Source organism: Mustela putorius, unplaced genomic scaffold (genome assembly GCF_011764305.1).
Source record: "Mustela putorius furo isolate JIRA1106 unplaced genomic scaffold, ASM1176430v1.1 tig00000198_pilon_pilon_pilon, whole genome shotgun sequence".
In the NCBI taxonomy this organism is placed as follows: domain Eukaryota; kingdom Metazoa; phylum Chordata; class Mammalia; order Carnivora; family Mustelidae; genus Mustela; species Mustela putorius.
The window spans coordinates 8,534,601-8,554,758 of record NW_025421311.1 but is presented as its reverse complement, the minus strand read 5'-3'; the positions used below and the strand labels follow the sequence as shown (position 1 = coordinate 8,554,758).

The following is a 20,158-nucleotide window of genomic DNA, read 5'->3' as shown; positions in this document are numbered from 1 at the left end:
TTTTTCTGAAGCTCAGAAACTGTGCTTCCCGGTGTTTTGAAATTCTCTAGGAAGAGGCTGTGTACAGACCATCTGTGCTGAGTGCTATAGAGACTCAGGTTTGCAGAGCATGTACAGTCTGTAGGATTGGCCCCCCTTTTAGCTTAGACCAAGCAGCTGGCGTCATCAGAGGTCTTTATTCTGAGTTCCTTGAGGGTAGAAACCACAAATCTTGAGTCACTACTAACACCTAGCACATACTAAGGTCTCAGAAAATATTTATCAGTTATTTGTTGTATTTCAGGTTTTTTTTAAAGTATAGTTGACAGGGGCACCTGGGTGGCTCAGTGGGTTAAGGCCTCTGCCTTTGGCTCAGGTCATGATCCCAGGGTCCTGGGATCGAGCCCCACGTCAGGCTCTCTGTTCGGCAGGGAGCCTGCTTCCCCCTCTCTCTCTGCCTGCCTCTCTGCCTCCTTGTGATCTCTCTCTTTGTCAAATAAATTAATAAATAAATATTTTAAAAAAAATAAAGTATAGTTGACATACAATGTTACATTAGTTTGAGGTGTACAACAGTGTTTCCTCAAGTTTATGCATTATACTGCTTTGACCACAGTATAATTGCCATCTGTCACCGTACATCACTCTTACAGTATCATTGGCCATATTCCTTATGCTGTGCCTTTTATTCCCGTGACTTATTTATTCCATGACTGGAATCCTGCATCTCCCAGCCCTTCACTCATTTTGCCCATCCCCTACTGACCTCCTGCTAACATCCCTCAATTTGTTCTTTATATTTATAGGTCTGATTCTATTTTTTGTTTATTCATTTGTTTTATTTTTTTAGATTCCACATATGAATGAAATCGTGTGGTATTTGTCTGTCTCACCCTGACTTATTCACTTAGGATACTATTCTCTGGGTCCATTCGTGTTGTCTCAAAACGCAGTCTCCTCCCTTTTTATGGCTGTGTAATATATTGTGTGTATATAACACATCTTTTTTTAAAGTAAGTTTTAGCTTTAATTCCAGTGTATTTAACATACAGTGTTGAATTTCTTTCAGGTGCACAATATGATTGTCATTCAATAATTCTATACATTACTGAGTGCTCGTGATGTTACATGCATTCTTAATCCCCTTCACCTGTTTCACCCATCCCCCTCCTCCCTGTCCTCTGATGACCATCAATTTGTTCTCTATAGTTGAGAGTTTGTGTTTTGGGTTCTCTCTCTCTTTTCCTTTGTTGATTTGTTTCTTAACTTCCACATATGAATGAAATTATGCAGTATTTGTCTTTCTCTGACTGATTTATTTCACTTAGAATTATACTCTCTGGGTCCATCCAGTGTATTGTAAGATTCATTTTTATGGCTGAGTCATATTCCATTGTACATATGCCCACCGCATCTTCTTCAGTCATCTGTCGATGGGCACTGGGGCTGCTTCTGTATCTTGGCTGTTGTAAATAATGCTGCAAGAAACATAGGAGTGCATGTTTTTTTTGAATTAGTGTTTTCATTTTCTTTTGGTAAATACCCAGTAGTGGAATTACAAAATCATATGATATTTCTGTTTTTAATTTTTTGAGGAACCTCCATACTGTGGTTGTACTAGTTTGCATTCTCACCAATGGTGCGCAAAGGTTCTTTTTTCTCCACATCCTTGCCAACACTTGCTGTTCCTTGTGTTTGTGATTTGGGCCATTCTGACTGGTTTGAGGTGATATCTCATTGTGATTTTGAATTGCATTTCCCTGATGATGAATGATGTTGAGCATCTTTTCACGTGTCTGTTGGCCAGCTATGTGTCTTCTTTGTGAAATGTCTGTTCAGGACCTCTGCCTGTTTTTTAAAGGGTTTGTTTTCTGATGTTGAGTTGTATGAGGTTTTTTTAATATATTTTGAATATAAACTCTGTATCAGATATATCATTTGCAAATATTTTCTCCCATTCAGTAGGTTGCTCTTTAGTTTTATTAATGGTTTCCTTCACTGTGCAAGAGCTTTTTATTTTGATGGTAGTCCTAATAGTTTATTTTTGGTTTTGTTTCCCTTGCCTGAGGAGACATCTAGAAAAATGTTGCTATGTTTCTCTGATGTCAGAAAAATTACTGCCTGTGTGCTCTCTTATAGGATTTTTATGGCTTCGGGTCTCAGATTTAGATCTTTTTTTTTCTTTAGAGATACATTTATTATTTGTGAGAGGGAGAGTGCATAAGTTGGGGGAGGGGCAGAAGGCGAGAATCTCCCCAGACTTCCTGCTGAGCCGGGAGCCCAGTGCAAGGCTTTATCTCAGGACTCAGATCATGACCTGAGGCAAAATCAAGAGTCGGTTGTTTAACTGACTGAGCCACACAGATGCCCCTCAGATTTAGATCTTTTATTTTTTTTAAAGATTTTATTTATTTATTTGACAGAGCGATCCCAAGTAGGCAGAGAGGCAGGCAGAGAGAGAAGGGGAAGCAGTCTCCCCACTGAGCAGAGAGTCTGATGTGGGGCTCGATCCCAGGACCCTGAGATCATGACCTGAGCCGAAGGCAGAGGCTTAACCCACTGAACCACCCCAGATTTAGATCTTTAATCCATTTTGAGTTTTACTTTTGTGTGCGGTGTGAGAAAGTGATCCTACTTCCTCTTTTTGCATGGAGCTGTGCAGTTTTTTCATCACCATTTGTTGAAGACACTCTTTCCTATTTATTGTGTGTTCTTGCTTCCTTTGTCAAAGATTAATTGACCATAAGGTGTGGGTTTATTTTTAGGTTCTCAATTCTGTTCTCTCGATCTGTGGGTCTGTTTTTGTGCCAGTACCATACTGTTTTGATTACTACAGCTTTGTAGTATATCTTGAAATCTGAAATTGTGATACCTCTACCTTTGTTTTTCTTAAGATTGCTCTGACTCTTTGGGTCCTTGTGTACCATACAAATTTTAGGATTATTTGTCCTAATTCTATAAAAAATGCTGCCAGTATTTTGCTAGGGATTGCTTTAAATTGTAAATTGCTTTAGGTAATATGAACATTTGAGCAGTATCTTTTCTGAATCCCTGAGCATAGACAAAGGAAGCAAGAACACACAATAAATAGGAAAGAGTGAATCCCTGAGCATAGACTATCTTCCATTTGTTTGTGTCTTCTTGAGTCTCTTTGGTCACTGTTTTATGGTTTTCAGAGTACAGTTCTTTAATCTCCTTGATGAAGTTTATTCCTGGGTATTTCATCATTTTTGGTGCAAATGAAAATGCTCTTGTTTTCTTAATTTCTCTTTCTGCTACTTTGTTATTAGTGTACAGAAATGCTATCAATTTCTGGATATTAATTTTGTATCCTGCCACTTTACTGAATTTGTTGATTAGTAGTTTTTTGGTGGAGTCTTTAGGGCTTCCTATGTATAGTATCCTATCATCTACAAATAGTGAAAGTTTTACTTCTTCCTTACCATTTTGGATGTGTGTTAGTCCCTTTCTTGTCCGATGGCTGGAATTCCAGTACTACGTTGAGTATAAGTGATGAGAGTGCGCATCCTTGTCTTGTTCGAGATCTTAGAGGAAAGCTCTCAGTTTCTTATCATCAGGTGTGATGTTAGCTATGAGGTTTTCTGTTTTTGAATTTTTGAGGTCAGTTTATTAAGTTCAGTGAGAAAAGCTATCAGAAAAATACTCTCCAGAAAATTATTTTTTCTTAGAAAAAAAGGAAAGAAAAGTCAACACCTCAGTACAGCCGCAGGTGCTGTGACAGCCATGCCTCCCTGAAGGGGGGCTAGTTGGTTAGATCGCTCTCTGGGTCTGCAGGACTGTGGTTTGAATCATCTTCCTCATCCTCTAGCTCCAAGTCATCTGTTTCCTGGAGGACAGAGGAACAGAACAGAAATTCCGGGAACAGAAATTCATCTACCTCCGCATTGTTTCCAGCATCCTCCAAACACTGCATATCCAGTGTGTCATGATCATGATGTGTTTCTAATGGTTGTTTCCCACTTAATTCATTTTTTTTCCTGCTGCTTCTCATTCATTTTTTTTTAAAAGATTTTATTCATTTATCAGAGAGAGGGAGAGAGCGAGCACAGGCAGACAGAATGGCAGGCAGAGGCAGAGGGAGAAGCAGGCTCCCCGCTGAGCAAGGAGCCCGATGTGGGACTCGATCCCAGGACGCTGGGATCATGACCTGAGCCGAAGGCAGCTGCTTAACCAGCTGAGCCACCCAGGCGTCCCTCATTCATTTCTTTTTAATTTCCAAGAGTTCTGGAACAAACTTGGCCTTTCAACTTAAGAAATTCGCATTTGTAATAGGAGTGGCATGAAGTAATAGCTCTTCAGCTTCTGCTGCTGCTTTCTCTTTTTTCTTTTATTCTCTTTTATTTTCTTCTCTTCCAGTTTTTATTTGATTGCTTTCATTTAATTTTTCTTGCACAACAGTCACTGAAGTAAAGATCCTCACCCTACCGAGATTTTCTTCTGCCTGTAGTGCTAATCATTTTAAAATGTCTGAGACAGCATTATCTTGTAGATATTCCTGGGGGAATATTTCATAAAGAGCGGCTTCATCTGGGTATTTGTCACTGTATCAGTGAACTTGAGGGTGGTCTGGATGGTTTCCTCATTTTCTCCAGCCTCAGATGTCAGAGTAATTGTGAAACTGGGTGCATTTTCTGATAATACCAGTTAATGACCCTCTCAAGCCCCTCTTCCCCGTGCCATCCTCACAGCACAGCTGTACTGCAGGTGAGAGAACAGGAGCAGGACTGGCCCTTGCTCAGAGACCTCTGCTGTGAAGGAGTTAGGGTAGATGGGCTCCAGAGCCTCCAGCTCGTGCTGCTCCTCACTGTCCTCTGTCACCGTGGCCCCAACCACGGCCCGTGGACCACCCAGCCACCCAGGTGGCTTGCTGCCTCAGGGACCACGGTGCACCGGGATTGCTGGCAGCAGCTGGCCAGCACAGCCTCTGCTTTTGGCTCAGGTCAGGATCCCAGAGTCTTGGGATGGAGCCCCACATTGGGCTCTCTGCTCAGTGGGGAGCCAGCTTCCTCATCTCTTTCTCTCTCTCTCTCCCTCTGCCTGCCTCTCTGCCTACTTGTGATCTCTGTCAAATAAATCTTTAAAAAAATATTTTCACTGTGGGTGCCTCTGTATGTCACTTGTGCTTCAACATCCCATGGGACTCCCTCCCCACCCCCACACACTGTAGTCTCCTACTTTCCTTGGACCCATCAGATGGATGTCTTTAGGGCTGAGTTGTTTGGGAAGTGAAGAGAAAAAATAGCTTCATATTTGTTTTTGATAATTCCTTTTCCTTGTAGAAGATGAATATTGCCGGAAACAAGGGAGGTAAAACTAGATGCTCTGGTTTAAGAGTCAGGTAGGTCCTTTCTTCTTTCATAGGAGAATATTATCGAGCACTTTCTGTGGTACTGTCCTAATAACTGGAGGTACGGCAATTAGACCAAGTTCGTTCGTTCTTCAAGAGACTGACATTCTCGTGGCGTATAACATAGAGCATGTGACTCCTGTGTCCTTCTGTCCTGTTGGGAAGGGAGATAGATGTCATCTCTGTTCTACTTACTGAACATTAGTGTCCTTTCCCCATTCCCTGTTAAAGAATCTTAAAGCACAGTCACAGTTTGGATGCGTACAAGCAGTTCTTAAGTTGCTTGATATGGGACTGTAGGTTGAGGATGGCTAAGATTAAGTCTTGAGGGGATTCTGAGATTCTCTGCAGAACTGAAGATTTGTGAAAGGCTGTTTCTGTGCTGAGGGTCGTGGACAGTCTGTCACTGGAGTACAAACTAAGTGCAAGAGAGCAAGAGAGACAAAAAGACAGGAAACCAGCTTTAGTTAAAAAGAACTGGTAATGGGTTTATACTAGACGTTCACAGGGATATTAATGTTTGGACGGATAAATGAAAATTAGAAAACCCGAGGACTAGGGTGTTTCTTTTTTTCCTTCTTTCCTTCCTTCCTCACTCCCTTTCATTCATTCTTTCTAGATTTATTTGACAGAGCACACAAGTAGGGGGAGCAGGAGTGGGAGAAGCAGACTCCCCACTGAGCAGGGAGCCCTCCCCACCAGGCTCCATCCCAGGACTCCTGGATCATGACCTGAGCCGAAGGCAGCCGCTTAACCAACTGAGCCACGCAGGCACCCCTGGATGTTTTCTTTTTAACATGAAAAATTGACCCAGCATTTCATTTGTGCCTGTTGAACTGGCGACCTCAGGGGCTGGCTGGCAGTCTTCCATCCACGTCAGCAAGGGCAGATTTAAATCTCTGTGGCAGAACCCTCCCCAGCCCTGATCAATAGGGCTGGTAATTGAATTAGAAAAGCATTCTGAGCTGTCGGCTAATTATGCTATTCAGGCAATTGCTTTGTCCACCTCGATTTCATCCTTGAATTGCTTAAATGACTTTCTCACTGGGAGGGGAAGTCAGTTTCCATCATCGAGGCACACAGTTTACGTCTACCTAAATTATGTTTCCTGTGCTTCCCCAGGGCAATACTTCGGCATTTCACATTATTACAGACACTGTTTTATGAGTTTTGATAGACATCAGTTTTGTTCTGATTTGTATTTCAGTCTGATCTTTGTTTCCAGGTCTCTGAGTGTTTCCTGGACTATGTTACTCCAGCGCTCCACTGCCCTTTTCTTTCACTAAAGGCAAATAACCAATTTCAGTTCCCCTTTTTCAGCAATAATAACACAATTTAAAGGCCCCAGTTGTGTTTAACATATTAAAGCTATTGATGGTAAAGAAATAAATTTAGAGCAGCAGCTATAGTGTTAGAAGTGAAGAATTCAAGCCAACTCGCTTTTTGGATTAAAAAAAATTAGAATCAACATACATATCCAGAGGTGTGTATATTGACTGCTCATTTTATCTTCTAGAAGATACTAGTTGCTTTAGATTTTAAAGGTAGGTAATGCTCTTAAAGACGACAAGCAGAATCTCCAGGAGAAAAGGAGCTTCACCTTCTAATAAGGTTTTTTCCAACACCAAGCTCTAATGATAAATACATTCTTAGGGGCATCAGGGCAGGTCAGTCGTTAAGCCTGACGACTTGAAAATGCCAGGGTGGAAGCATTTTCCTGGGAGAGGAGGGATAGCATTTGAAGGCTAGAGGGGGTAGGGAGGGCCTGGGAGGAGGCTGGTGTGGTGGGAGTGGAGTGGGCAGGAGGACAATGTGCAGGGGGAGGAGGGACAAGTAAGCAAGGGCCAGATCTCCTAGGGATTTGTAGACCATGAGAAAGAGTTTGGATTTTGTTCAGGCCATTTTTCTGGCTGGTGCTGAGTGGACAGAGCTCTTAACCTAAGATCTGTAGATTTGGTTATGAAAGAGCAAGTTGCCTTTCTTTTGAGTGTATCTTGGAATGTTGGATGGAGAAAATGAAATGAGATACAGTAAATGCTTTTTCCATACCTATGCAACTCTCAGTGTTTGTCCTCTCTTCTGAGTGGGCATATTATCGCTTTTAACTTTGGTATTTGCTTTTAGTGTTTAGTGACTGCTCTGTCATCATTCCATATGATTTGTATTCTGTATTTCCCAACTAGATCACTAGTATTGGCAATTTGTGTTTCTTCGTTGTGTATATTCTTGCTACTAATCCTTTCGTATCTATTGCACATACTCTGTCCAAATCTCCTTTATCTTTTTACCTTTGTCTCAGCCCACCTTTTCCTTCAACAGTAATGCATAGTGGCCCTTCTTCCATTTCAGGGCAGTCAGTATTTTTGATAATGACCTCTGTATGGCCCAAGATCTCTTCTGGAGTTTCTGGGCATGATCTATCAGCACACCAAGAAAAATACTCCATTGCCATTTACTGTCTTGCCCAACAGACATTTCATTTTTTTACATTTTGTAGTTATTTTATAAGTAACTTACAAAAATACGAATAAGAGCTTAGTAAAACAACAACAACAACAAAAACCCCTTCATCTGAAATCTTAATAATTTAAATGTAGGAACCGTGAATTTTTGTTCCATATTCTCCTGGTCTGGAATAGATATACGTAGATATGTAGATACCTGAAATGGACCCCTGTGAATGCAGTTGTCAGGCATGGACCTGGAATATATCCATCTTGGAAGTACGGGTTCCAGATTTTAAATATATCTCCAGTAGATTCTAGCTTATCACTTCTGCTTGTTCTAGCACTTGCATCATCAAAGTGAAAAACTAGAATTTTTTGAAACCTTTAGTGGCTCATAATTTTGTTGAAGAGAATTTAACTGTCTTCTTGGCTCCACAGTTCAGACATTTTCATTCTTAGATTTATAAACCAACAAGTGATAGATCCATTGAATTTTTAAATTTCTTCCCCATATATACCTTTCTAGTCACCTTTGTATACTAACCTGCCTTCAGCATTTGTCCACTTAGGGACTATATCGAATAAAATTTGGCCCACAGACGTCATAAAAGATGAAGGAATGTGGTCCTATGCCCTTTTTAAGTGTCACGGGGTGGTCTAGGTTCTTGCTGCAAAACATTGATGAAGTCCTCCCCATGCAGTGACTAACTGAATCAAATACCTTATTTTCTTTTTGTTCTGAGAAATACATCGCTCACTCTTCAATTCCTGAGTTGGAGAAGACTTGTCCATATATACTGCAGAGGCTACAGTCCTCTGAAGACTGAGTCTGACCTTCTACGTAGGATCAGTGTCACCGTCCACACTAGGGATGCTGCTCTTCGTCACTTTGCACCCATTTCTGATCTACTAATTGTGAAATGTCTCCCTCTGTCCATTTTCTTATTGTCATTATGGACAGAAAATTTAAAGATCCTGCATTCTCAGTCGTGCTCAATGAAAGTTAAAAGCTGACTGCAAAGATAGCGTCTCAGCTCTTTTATACCTTATTGGAAGATGATACAATAATTTGAGCAATGCAATTAAAAATTGCAGGATATAATGCAATAGTGATTACTTTTGTATCATCTTTTTGGTGATTTCATCATTTTCCTCTGTCTTATTTTAGTTTTCTTAAAAAGCATAGTTGTAATTAATCTGAGATACAGGAAAAAAAATAAAACCACTAAGATCCCATAATACAGCTTCAAATTATAAAAGGTGGCAGTAGATCCATATGGTAATTATAAGATAGAATGAGTTTTATTCTATTTTTAAAAATAAGGAGAATTTCTTTGTTTTTAAGATTCTGAAGCAAATAACATTATGAAATAAGTCTTCCCAAATAGTAAGGTATTGTTAAAAAAAAAAAAAAAGAAATGAAACACTCAGATTGGACCTAGCAGACCCGATGTTCTGCTGGAGCTGCCTGAAGGGCTGAACTGACCTTGTTAACAAGGCTTTGACTGCAGAGTCCACAGGAATGGAAATGACACTGAATTAGTCTCAGCCTCTCTTTACTACACTGAAGCTTGCAGGAGTTTCCTGTGGCTTACCATTCTCTGTTCTGACCTACCCCTTCTCTGTGCAGCATGGACAGAAAGGATAAACTAACTTCTCTTTGACGGAGGTGGGTGCTTCCTCCTCCTGTTCATTTTGTTGGCAGGCCTGCTTTATCTCAGGAGTCTCTTCTAAGCCTCTTTTCTATCAAAGCCCTTGAGCTGTTAGCTGTTGAAGTAAAGTGCATCTCTGTTGAGCACAGCGCACTGCCAGCGTCCCATTTGGGGAGAATCGAAGAGGTGTGTATGCCAAGCACGATATCATTGTGTGCAGGCACTGTGGGAGCCTGCCAAAGCCAGAGGGAGACTGCCAGGACAAATGCCACATTGACATGACATTTACAAGTTTAGAGTCTGGAAGAGGACTGGCAGCAGAACACTCTTCAGCTCCCTCATTTAGGGTGGCAGTAACTGGGCCAACTTTTGATTTTCAGACTCAGAAAGCATAGTCAAGAAGTAAGACTTGATATAGAATTCCAGACTCTCGCTGCCACATTTTCTAGGAAGTGATGAATTCGGTTAGCCTGTGTCTGGGATGCAGGATAAACCGTGGTGCAGATCAAGAGCGCAGGTTACCGAGTGCAGAATCTGGAATCAAATCCGGGTTTGAATGAGGGCTCTAAGGTTCACCGTGTGACCCTGAGCAAGTTAACTTCGTCTGTGGCAGCCTCAGGTGCCCATGTATAAAGAAGTAGGGATAATAACAGCACTTTCCTGATGGGGTTATTGGGTGAATTAAATAGGGTTTTTAAAAGTGTGAGTACTTTTTCCAGTGCTTGTCCAATACTGAGTGTTCAGTACATGGGAGGCATTTTCCACATTCTTCAGAGACTCATGAGAAATTCGGGTTTTCCACTGTTTGTGTATTTTGGTAACAAGTGCGTATATTATCACCTGCCAGAGACATGAGCTTGTGTGTATACGCTCTCCCTCTGATTTAGGCATTGCTGGAACGCTGCACAGGAAGCCCAGGACATGGCTTTCTTTGCCTCTCCTAGGAAACTTAGAAGTGGAATCAGGATCATTGGAGCACTTGGCATCTCTACAGTCTCTTAGATACAGAAACCGCTTGGGTATTAAGAATTTATTCTAGTAATAGCAGTCCTTTGATTGACCTGGAACTTTTCTATGGCATTATTCTATGCAAAATGAAGGCCTAGAGCTATTCTGCAGGAAACCCTGTAGCTTATTAGGGACACCATCTTTTTGGTGTTGGAGACAAGGTACTTGGTCTTGATTAAATCTGTTTTCATGATCTAGAGTTAAATGACAGATTTTTCTGTGCTACATACATAGAATATGATCACTACTGCACTTAGGTAACTTCCATTCACCATTTTCAACACTGCTGGTAAATTCTCTCAAGTGATGAAATTCTGTCTTGTCTTTTTCTTTTTGCTTTCTTGTTTTTCAGATCTTCGAGGTTGCTGCGGGCATTCTATGTCCCCTTCCTGTCCGATCAGTATACAGCATATGCAAACTATACCATCCTCAAACCCCGGAAAACAAAGCAAATCAGGAAGAAAAGTGGAGGTTAGCAACACGCCTGTGGCCCCAAAGGATGACCATCCTCTTACTAGTGATTGCACTGACGGGACTCCCTCCAAGTCATCATTTGTAACATTTGTAATAAAGGCAGTCTCACACGGATGCTGGAATCTGGGTGCTTTGGGCTGATCAGAGTCATTCACATTCACGTCTTGCCTGTGTCTCTGTTCTGCATGTAAACTTTTTGCAGCTGGGCAGAAAAAGGCCCTACAGTCTGGTAGATAATGTTGCTCTACATCTTACTGTTTTTCTTCTGTTCAATTGTTTACTAGACCGGAGAAGAGCAGAACCACCTTACAGGAAGAATTGAAAATCCCAGAACTGGATGGCCGCGTTAAACTCTTCTCCATACTCTGGCCTGGCATCTGAGAACTAGCAAGCCTCTTTTGGGCCATATGGGCTTTCTCCACCAAAGCTGTTTGGCAGCTCCTAGCATTCCTTGTTCAAATCCTAGTGCTGAAAATGAGCACAGCCTAATTGCCAACCTACATGTCCTTCTCACCTTGTGCAAGACTAAGCTTCTCTTAAGCACTTCACAGGACTAGGACCCCGTCCTGGAGATATCTCAGGAAAAAAGGCAACCATTTGAGGAACTGTAACCTAATTTCGTTATATAGGATGCCTCTTATTTTCATTTTATTTCCTTTACAACAAACTGTAACTATGTTTTCTTTAAGTTTTAGCATGCCGTTTCTTGAATTCAAGACTTCTCTGTAGAAAGGTATCCACAGACCAGGCCATAACTGTACAGGACATTTTTGGAGAAAATTAATTCTATCACTTGGTAGGTTTGGATGGCCTCACATTTTTAAGTAATGTGTTCTGAGGCCATTTCTGAGGAAATTAAGACTTTCCCTTTTTTTCACAACCCTAGTGGAAGAGGCCAGTGAATTTATAGCACTGATTTTTGAGTCTGTCTATTGCAAAGCACATTCTGCATGGGGCACTTTTAGTCAAATAGGTAATGATAAAGACCTGATTAAAATGTAATGAGTATATACTGTGACTATACACACAGTATACAAAGCACTTCCAGATGATCTCATTTGGTTCTCACAATCATGGTGTGAGGCAGACAAGGCAAGTGGTTTTATCCCCATTTTACAGATAATGACTTTGGGGTGGGGGCACGGGGAAGGTCAAGTGGCATGCCCAAGATCACATGGCCAGTCAGTAACAAAGCTAGGACTGGAACCTGGGTCCCCTAACTGCTCCCCTAGTGCTCTTCCTACTTCCTCTCTCGACTCTGAAGACCTCACTTGGAAGAATGATGGTGTTGGCCAGAGACCCGATAGATAATGTAACTTTCTATTTTAAGGAAGACGTTTACCTGTATTTCTTTGAGTTCTTCAGAACCTCCACTGTGCCTGTCAGTCCGTCACAGCAGCACCCCACCGTGCAGCCCAGCCTGTGGCAGGAAAGTAGTGTCCATGTTTGGAAGCCCTGTTCCTTGGCAGCCCCACAGGATCTATCAGTTGGATTCCCACATAGGCCATCTGGGGTCCTATTCTAGGTGCCTTATTTCCTCAAGGTAATTGTGTCTAGTATCTGCATATAGGATAAAGCTATTTTCCAGAGGTTTCATCTTTCATTTTTCAGGGAGAAGGGCTTTCCAACAGGAACTGATCCCAAGAGAGGAGAAGTCATAGGGGAGGAAATGGCCAGTTCCCACACAACAAGTCTTGGTATCCCTCTAATGGAATTTCTGGGTTTGAAGCATTGGAGAGGAACTCCATGTAGACAGCTTAGAACAGTAACTGGAGAGTGAAGATAAGCCAAGGTCCCACTTGCTGCTTTAAAGTTTTCTGGCATTTAACCTAGTATTTGGTCCATGCTTTCTGAGCCAAATACTGGCATCTGTAGTCTGACTCCAGGGTAGGGAATTTTTGGTGAAAAATCTTGTCCTACCTGCAGAACAGCATACTGTCATTCACAAGGGCTAAAGCCCTCTACTTTATGCAGAAGTAAATGAACCTCCTTCATGGAGGTCCAGGGTGAGTAGCTGTTTTCCTGATCTGAGTGATACAGTGCTGGTCTATGTTATCATCTTGCATGTTAAAAAAAAAAAAAACCTTCTGAGTAAGAACTTACTGTAATAGAGCACAAAAAAGATCACAATTGATCCAGGGATTCCTTGGGAATATCCGTTCCTACCCCTTTTAAGACCAGGTTTCGGTTTCCTCTGTTCTAGGTCCATCTTTAGTGAGCACAATAGATGGAACACTGTGCCAAATGCTGTGGGTAAGGGATGTAAAGGTGAATGTTTTTTGTTGTAAAAATTAGTATTTCTTATATGATGTTATATAACCACACTAAACAAAAATCTCAATCTCAACAACCCCAGGGAGGCCAGATTTGCCTGGGAAAGAGTTTTGAAACACCTGGTCACACAAGCCTTTCTTTTCTGGAGAACCCGTGTTCAGCATGAGCTACCAAAACTCTGCTCACCGTGCCTCTCTGGGGCACTTGTTTCTCCCCAGGTTGTTGAGTATTGAAAAATGAAGGACCACAGATTACTTCTGAGAACTTTGATTATGGGATCTGAGCGAGGGAGTGGGTGTACTTGGCAGTTGCAGGGCTTGCTGATCTCTAGAGTTTATTTCTTAGTAATCTCTGTGTGGGACTCAAACTCACAACCCTGTGATCAAGAGTCATGTGACTGAGTCAGCCAGGCGTCCCCCTGATCTTTAGATCTTAAGTAGCCTTATCTGAACCCTAAATCTTAAGAAACTGAGCCCCATGAGTGAACTAGATGCTGTTCTAGTTCACTCAAAGTGTGTTCTGTCATCAAAGTGTGCCTATCACCCAGTATACTGCGATGAAAGATCGATCAGTCACTTTAATCTCTTGGGATAATCATTGAAAATGGGAACCCATAATCTTTTATCATTGAAATCAAGTTTAGAAACAGAATTTTGTAAATCAAGATGGCTCTTGATCTCAACCATTTGTTTGGGTCATTTTTCCTGGTTTGGAGTTCTGGGGAAGAGCCTTAAAAACCGCATGTGATTTTATAGCATTAGATCTGGAGTGACTTGGGGCAAAGCACCAATCGCTGTCCTTTCTTGTGTTGCGTTTCATGGGATTTATTGAGATAATTCACTGTGATTATGCTGTCATCTACGTGTCTGGCAGCTCTGTTTTAATTATTTTCTCTGAAGAGGGCAAAGAGGCACAATTTCATGCTTGCCTCCGCAGCCTATTAAAGCGCACGTGTACATTCCTAAGTTACTACAAGAAATGCCTTGAGTAAATGGATAGATGAATGTGGGCTTAGCTTTGTCCTTTGGCAACAGATCAGACTTCTATGTGTCATTGTTGGATTTCAGAGGCCCTCTGCTGTTTTGGTAAATCTAGGTGAATGTTACCTTTAATTTTTCCGCTATATGTGACCATGTAATTCATGCTGCACATGAAATCAGGAAGCAGAGCAGTGTTGAAGCAAGAGTCTTGTCCAGTTCATTTGTCTTCCTGATCCCTGTCCTTTATCTCACTTGTCAGTGTTTATATTACATACCTGTATTTTCTGTAAAAGAAAAGAAGTTAAATAAATCTTGGCAATTTGATTTTCTTGTTCTTAGGGTGATATTTTCTCTTTTGCATCTAGGTTTTAGATCTTTGGTGGAGATTAAAACTCAGCTCCTCCCATCTCCACCATTCTGACCCTTCAGCATATAGACCTGCCCCCCATGCTAGGCCAAATAGCCTGGGATGTTTATTCAGAAAACTCTAGGAAGAAGCCTCTGTTTATGAAAGCCCATGAGGGTTAGTGTTATTGTACTAGTGGAAAAGCCAAGCATTGGGAGCATTGGGACGATTATTCAGCGGGTCAGTGTTGTGCCTAAAAAGTGATACTTTCTGGGTCCACCCTAGGCTTTTGGATGGAAAATCTCTGGACTCTGACAGTCTTCACATTCACAGAAGCGTGGATCTGGTAATATTTAGTAGGTAATTTCCCCCTTTGGGGGTTGTCAGGAGCAATAAAAGGTTTTCTGTGAACGAATTGCTAATATCATTCCCATACCTTGTTCCTATGACCAGTAACTCTTAGTAGTTACCTGGCTTTATACTATTGATTACCAGTCTTCTTTCTGTAGGACCCAAAATGCCCACAAAACTTGGTTTGTTTTATTTCTGTCAAGTCAGTTCAGAGAAGGGTGCTTTATTAATATAATTCCAGGAGGGAGAAGTCCACAGCCTTAATTGATTTTTCTCTGTCTAGAATGTCATCCTTCTCTTCTGTTACTCAGACTTGAAAGGCCAGCTTGAGTCTGTCTCTTGTCTGTGAAGCTCTTCTAGACCACAGGATTACTTCCTTTCCTGACCCCTCACAAGTACCTAGTGTCTTTGCTAACGGCAGGGGACCTTGACACAGAATGCTTGTAAACCTGCCCCTCAGGAACATCGCTGGCACATCTGTGGCAAAGCCCATGTCACACTTGTGTGTATTCCTAGAGCTCAATGCAGTTCCCTGAACATTTTGGTAGTGTACATGTTTGTTAACAAAGGAGGAAAAAATGTAGGAAGAAACCCTGAAACTAATACACAGCTTTGCTTTCACTTTGGCAGATTTTTAGACCAGGGAAAACATAGCAAGTTGTAAGTCCTCTGGTATTCCAAGGGCAGTTTGAAAGGTGTGAATGTGGCTCTATACTGTGTGTGTTTTAGGAATTCTCCTGGAGCACACACAGACTTTCACACTAAGGCAGATTCCCCAGATTGCCTCTAAAAAGAGATTTGGTACCTTTATTGAATATTTCTATTGTTATTTGATTTTGGACTGTCAGACTTAGCTCAGGAGACCTTCTGAATGAGTTTGGGCCAGATGGCTTCCCCTCCAGGTGTAAAGGAGTGCTCCATTCCTATCAGGCGTGCTTGGAAAGGGAAGTCTACCTGCAGGGTAGCTTTGTAAGGGATCCGTTCAAATTCAATAATACCAAGCTAGCGGGTGATTTTTTTTTTTTTTTTTTTAAACTGAAGGCTGTTTTGGCTCTCGTCAGCTGTGGAGTTTAACATAGACCTGACATGGAAACAAATCACAAGTCATGGATTTGATAAACAAAACAAGGCAAATTGAGATGGAGTATGAAGTTACAGAATTGTAGTGACACAGACTGGGGATTCCTGTTGCATCCTCTTCACGTAAATAACTCATGATGAAATTAAAAATTGGATTAAATAATGCTACCTGTGTAGGTGCATTAAAAAAATGGCTTTAAGTGACCCTTAGGTGTCTTCATAAAATACTTAAGTGTAGTAGTGTTTTCTCTTTGTTCCAGTTTTCTTTTTCTTTTTTTTTTCTCCTGGTTTCTGGGCTGCTTGTTGTGTGATAACATGCCTGGAGATGAAAGTGTGAACTGCTGACTCTCAATGGTTCCAGTGTGTGAATTAAAATGTATTCTGCCCAGGGTTTTTCACAGACTTACAACACAGGTTCCAGCCGTCACCATAGGAGGGTTCTCTTGGACCTTCACTGACCTGCAGAACTGGTGTTTGGCAACGGCTGCCGTTGTCCTGTAGTTACTGTTTTAAGTCTTGAACCTCAGCTTGCTGAGTGAGGAGGGCGTGCTCTCGGGGCTGCTTGCTCTCTGCCTTGGTGGCGTCACCCTCAGTGCTGGAGAGGATGTGACGATACAGCGGTGATTCTCAGGCAGAGCTGCGTGGCAGACTTGCCTGGAGACCCTTTACAAAACTGCTGCTGTCTGCTTGGGTCCCCCAAGGAATTCTGGATTAGTGGTCGCAGATGGGCCCTGGCATCACTAAAAACAACAGACTTTTTATGTGATTTTCTATCCATTGCTATTGCCGTTGCAGATTGGAAGGCAAATGGTCACTCCAGAGATCCAAGGTAATTACGAGTAGGCAAAGTGTTTGGTGTTCTTTTCTAGTTACAGTCCCCGGCTATGCATGCAGGCTTCCGTCCACACCTCTGGCCATCCTCCCAACCCCACTTTCTTTTTTTTTTAACTGCCTCTCAAACCTTACCTGCCCTTATTACCCATTCTCTCTGGGCCCTCGTTTCTGGGAAACAATTAACTAATATGGTACTGATGGACACTAATGGATGTTAATGATTTCCTGTAGTTCTCTTCCCTCTGATCCTTTCAGCACATGTGAGTGGCAACACATCTGGAAAAGAGAAATGACCCATTTTGGCAATTTCAGACCCATTCAAGTGCCATTTTATTGATGGCTTAGGAGGAGTGTGTTGGAGCAGGGGGAGCCAACCTTGAGGAAGGCTGCCTGGCCTTCCAGTTCAAACCCTGTCGACCAGCACTACTTGGTCTGCTCAGGTAAGAGCCTGTGGCTTTTGTGAGCGGAATGAAACAAGTGTAGGTGGGTGGTGAGCCTGCTTCATAGATCTTATACATACCCCCCACTCTGGGACACAGACAGTGAAGACCTCCCCTTGGTTGCTGTGCCCCTGGTTTGCGGCTGAGTCCCTCTGGAGCTGCTGCTACCCTCCTACCCCCGCCATGCACACACAGACATGAGAGCAAAGGTTAATCTCATTTTGAGAGAAGTGACCTGAAGTGTGTGCACTCAACCAACAAGAAAACTCCATGTGTCGTTCCGCCGTTGGCCTTGCTTCTCTCTTGCCTCTATTAACAAAACCTCTCTCAGCCTCCTGGGCATTTCCGAGAATATATTCTCACTCTTTTATTTCTTACCAGTAAAATATTTGTGGAGTTCTGTAGCAAAAGCGGCTGGTTTTACAGTGCTACATTTATGAAAGAATCTTTTTTTTTTTTTTTTAAAGATTTTATTTATTTATTTGACAGAGAGAAATCACAAGTAGACGGAGAGGCAGGCAGAGAGAGAGAGGGAAGCAGGCTCTCTGCTGAGCAGAGAGCCCCATGCGGGACTCGATCCCAGGACTCTGAGATCATGACCTGAGCCGAAGGCAGCGGCTTAACCCACTGAGCCACCCAGGCGCCCTTATGAAAGAATCTTAGGCGTTTTTTTGTTTTTTGTTTTTTAAAGTATCCCCTTCCCCTTCCCTTGGGCCTTTTCTGTAATTGTGTTTGCACAGTCTGTGATTACTGGAGATAGTCTAAAAAATAACACCAAAGTTTAAGTTTGTTGCTATGGTTTTTTGTGGCTTTTTTTGGGGGGGGGAGTTGTTTTTGTTTTACTTCCAAGTATCACTGTTTCTGAAAACTTGTTGCGACAGCCCTGGTGGAGACTTCCCAAAGTGCCCAGCAGAGGGCAGCCCATTCTCACTGGAAATTTCACAGCTCCTTTTCTTCAAGGAAGCTGATTTTGTTTCAGTATTTGCTATATTCTTGGTATATAAATTTCAGTGTAAATGGAAATATCTGAGCTACATTTCTTTAGAATCTGTATCCCTACATTGCACTGTTATGTTGTTGTAATTGCAAAAATTTCTTTTCAGTTAATTTCAGTTCTCTTTTAACATGACTTCAGTGGAATTCATAGGTAACAAAAGGCACGTTTTTGGTTGATGGTGGACAGCATCCGCAGCTACTTTCAGTCGCAATTACCTGCTGTTTGCCCGTTGTCAAGTTTCCAAACATGAGCAAAGGGCATCCTAAACACAATCTTTTTTTTTTTTTTAAAGATTTTATTTATTTATTTGACAGACAGAGATCTACAAGTAGGCAGAGGCAGGGAGAGAGAGGAGGAAGCAGGCTCCCCGCTGAGCAGAGAGCCCAGTGCGGGGCTCGATCCCAGGACCCAGGGATCATGACCCTCTTCGAAGGCAGAGGCTTTAACCCACTGAGCCACCCAGGCACCCCCTAAACACAATCTTGACTTTGCCTCTACTCACTGATATTGTCAGAGGGCAACACAAAGGATATGTGAATGGGCAGGGTGCTCCCCTCCATCAGATGCAATCGCTTTACCCCCAGCACAGTAGCTCAAAGGAAAATATTAGTGCTTAGCAGGGGCTGCACCCCTTGTAAAGTAATGGCCTTAGGATACCTCCTATAGCTCCTCCTGTTCAGGGCATGGGATGAAAAGCAAACATTTGCAGAACATTTACTTTTAAAAGTGTAGGTTAGGGACACCTGGGTGGCTCAGTTGGTTGGACGACTGCTTTCGGCTCAGGTCATGATCCTGGAGTCCCGGGATCGAGTCCCGCATCGGGCTCCCAGCTCCATGGGGAGTCTGCTTCTCCCTCTGACCTTCTCCTCGTTCATGCTTTCTCTCACTGTCTCTCTCTCAAGTAAATAAATAATAAAAAAAAAAAAAAAAAAAAAAAAAAAAGTGTAGGTTATCCACAGACAGGCCTTGAGGACCAGACAAGTTCAGCTCTTTGATATAGGAGATTTCCTTCTTTATCTGTGTGAAATCTGATAGATACCAGCTTTGGAACTCAATCTTAGAACTTTATGGGGAATGTATTGTTGGTTTCTTGTTTCTTTTCTTTAAGTTATGGAATGCTTTACAAATTCATGGGTCATTCTTGGGAAAGGCCATGCTAATCTCTGTATTGGTCCAATTTTAGAATGGGTGCTATCAAAGCGAGCGTGGGGTTTGGGTTCGGGGGTTTTAGGTGTGTTTTTGTCTTCCTTTCCTTTTTTTTTTTTTTTTTAAGATTTTATTTATTTGACAGAGAGAGAGAGAGAGAGAGATCACAAGCAGGCAGAGAGGCAGGCAGAGAGAGAAGGGGAAGCAGGTTCCCTGTTGAGCAGAGAGCCTGATGTGGGGCTCAATCCCAGAACCCTGAGATCATGACCTGGGCTGAAGGCAGAGGCTTAACCCACTTAGCCACCCAGGCGCCCCATCCTTTACTTTTTTCTTTTTTACACCCTCTGGATTGTCAGATTAGCTCTTTAGAGAAATAATATGAATGGTAGCTAACATCTATAAAGCATTTAAGCTTGCGGGAGTGTTTGGAGTTGCTTTTTTTCTCATATAATTCTTACACCAACCTTGTGAGTTTGATTACTGTTATTATCCTCTTCTTAAACTGGATGCTAAGAGCTATTACACATTTTGTCCAAGATCACCTAGGTAGGAAGCCGGGATTCAAATCCAGCCAGGCATTCTGACTCCAGGGCTCTCTCTTAACCATGACTTCCTACTCCCTATTTCAAGACCTTTTTGTAGTACGTAGTCCTTGAGCTCCTTTTTTGCATATTATGTTGAGGTATCTGGAATGATTAGACAGGCAGAGATAAGAACACGACCTAGTGAAAGTCATTTAAGTCTTTTTACCACCTTCTTAATCTGCCTTCAGGAACCATAGG

At 42.1% G+C, this 20,158-nt stretch overlaps 2 protein-coding genes and 1 pseudogene across 4 annotated transcripts in view; 1 reads left to right on the top strand and 2 right to left on the bottom strand.

Annotated features, from left to right (window-relative positions):
* ALG9 (ALG9 alpha-1,2-mannosyltransferase) overlaps positions 1–14,506 on the top strand; it is a 94,987-nt gene extending 80,481 nt beyond the window's left edge. For 2 of the 3 annotated variants that reach the window (XM_045077553.1, XM_045077552.1), the window contains 2 exons: positions 10,807–10,925; positions 11,213–14,506. In XM_045077553.1, the coding sequence (XP_044933488.1) occupies positions 10,807–10,925; positions 11,213–11,250 (157 nt within the window). In that variant the 3' untranslated portion in view covers positions 11,251–14,506. Of the gene's footprint in view, positions 1–10,806; positions 11,043–11,212 lie in introns of those variants that run through there. The other variant, XM_045077554.1, reaches the window with a different exon arrangement.
* On the bottom strand, positions 3,743–4,000 carry LOC123391321 (RWD domain-containing protein 1-like). The gene has a single exon (XM_045077555.1). The coding sequence runs from the start codon at positions 3,989–3,991 to the stop codon at positions 3,743–3,745; it is 249 nt and encodes an 82-aa protein (XP_044933490.1). The 5' UTR covers positions 3,992–4,000.
* A 4,828-nt stretch (positions 14,507–19,334) lies between the features above and the next one.
* Positions 19,335–19,433, bottom strand: LOC123391332 (annotated as a pseudogene).
* Between the last annotated feature and the right edge of the window lie 725 nt (positions 19,434–20,158).

Coding starts and splice junctions, on each gene's coding strand:
- LOC123391321 (XM_045077555.1), bottom strand. CDS start 3,991: ATGAGAAGCAGCAGGAAAAAAAATGAATTAAGTGGGAAACAACCATTA.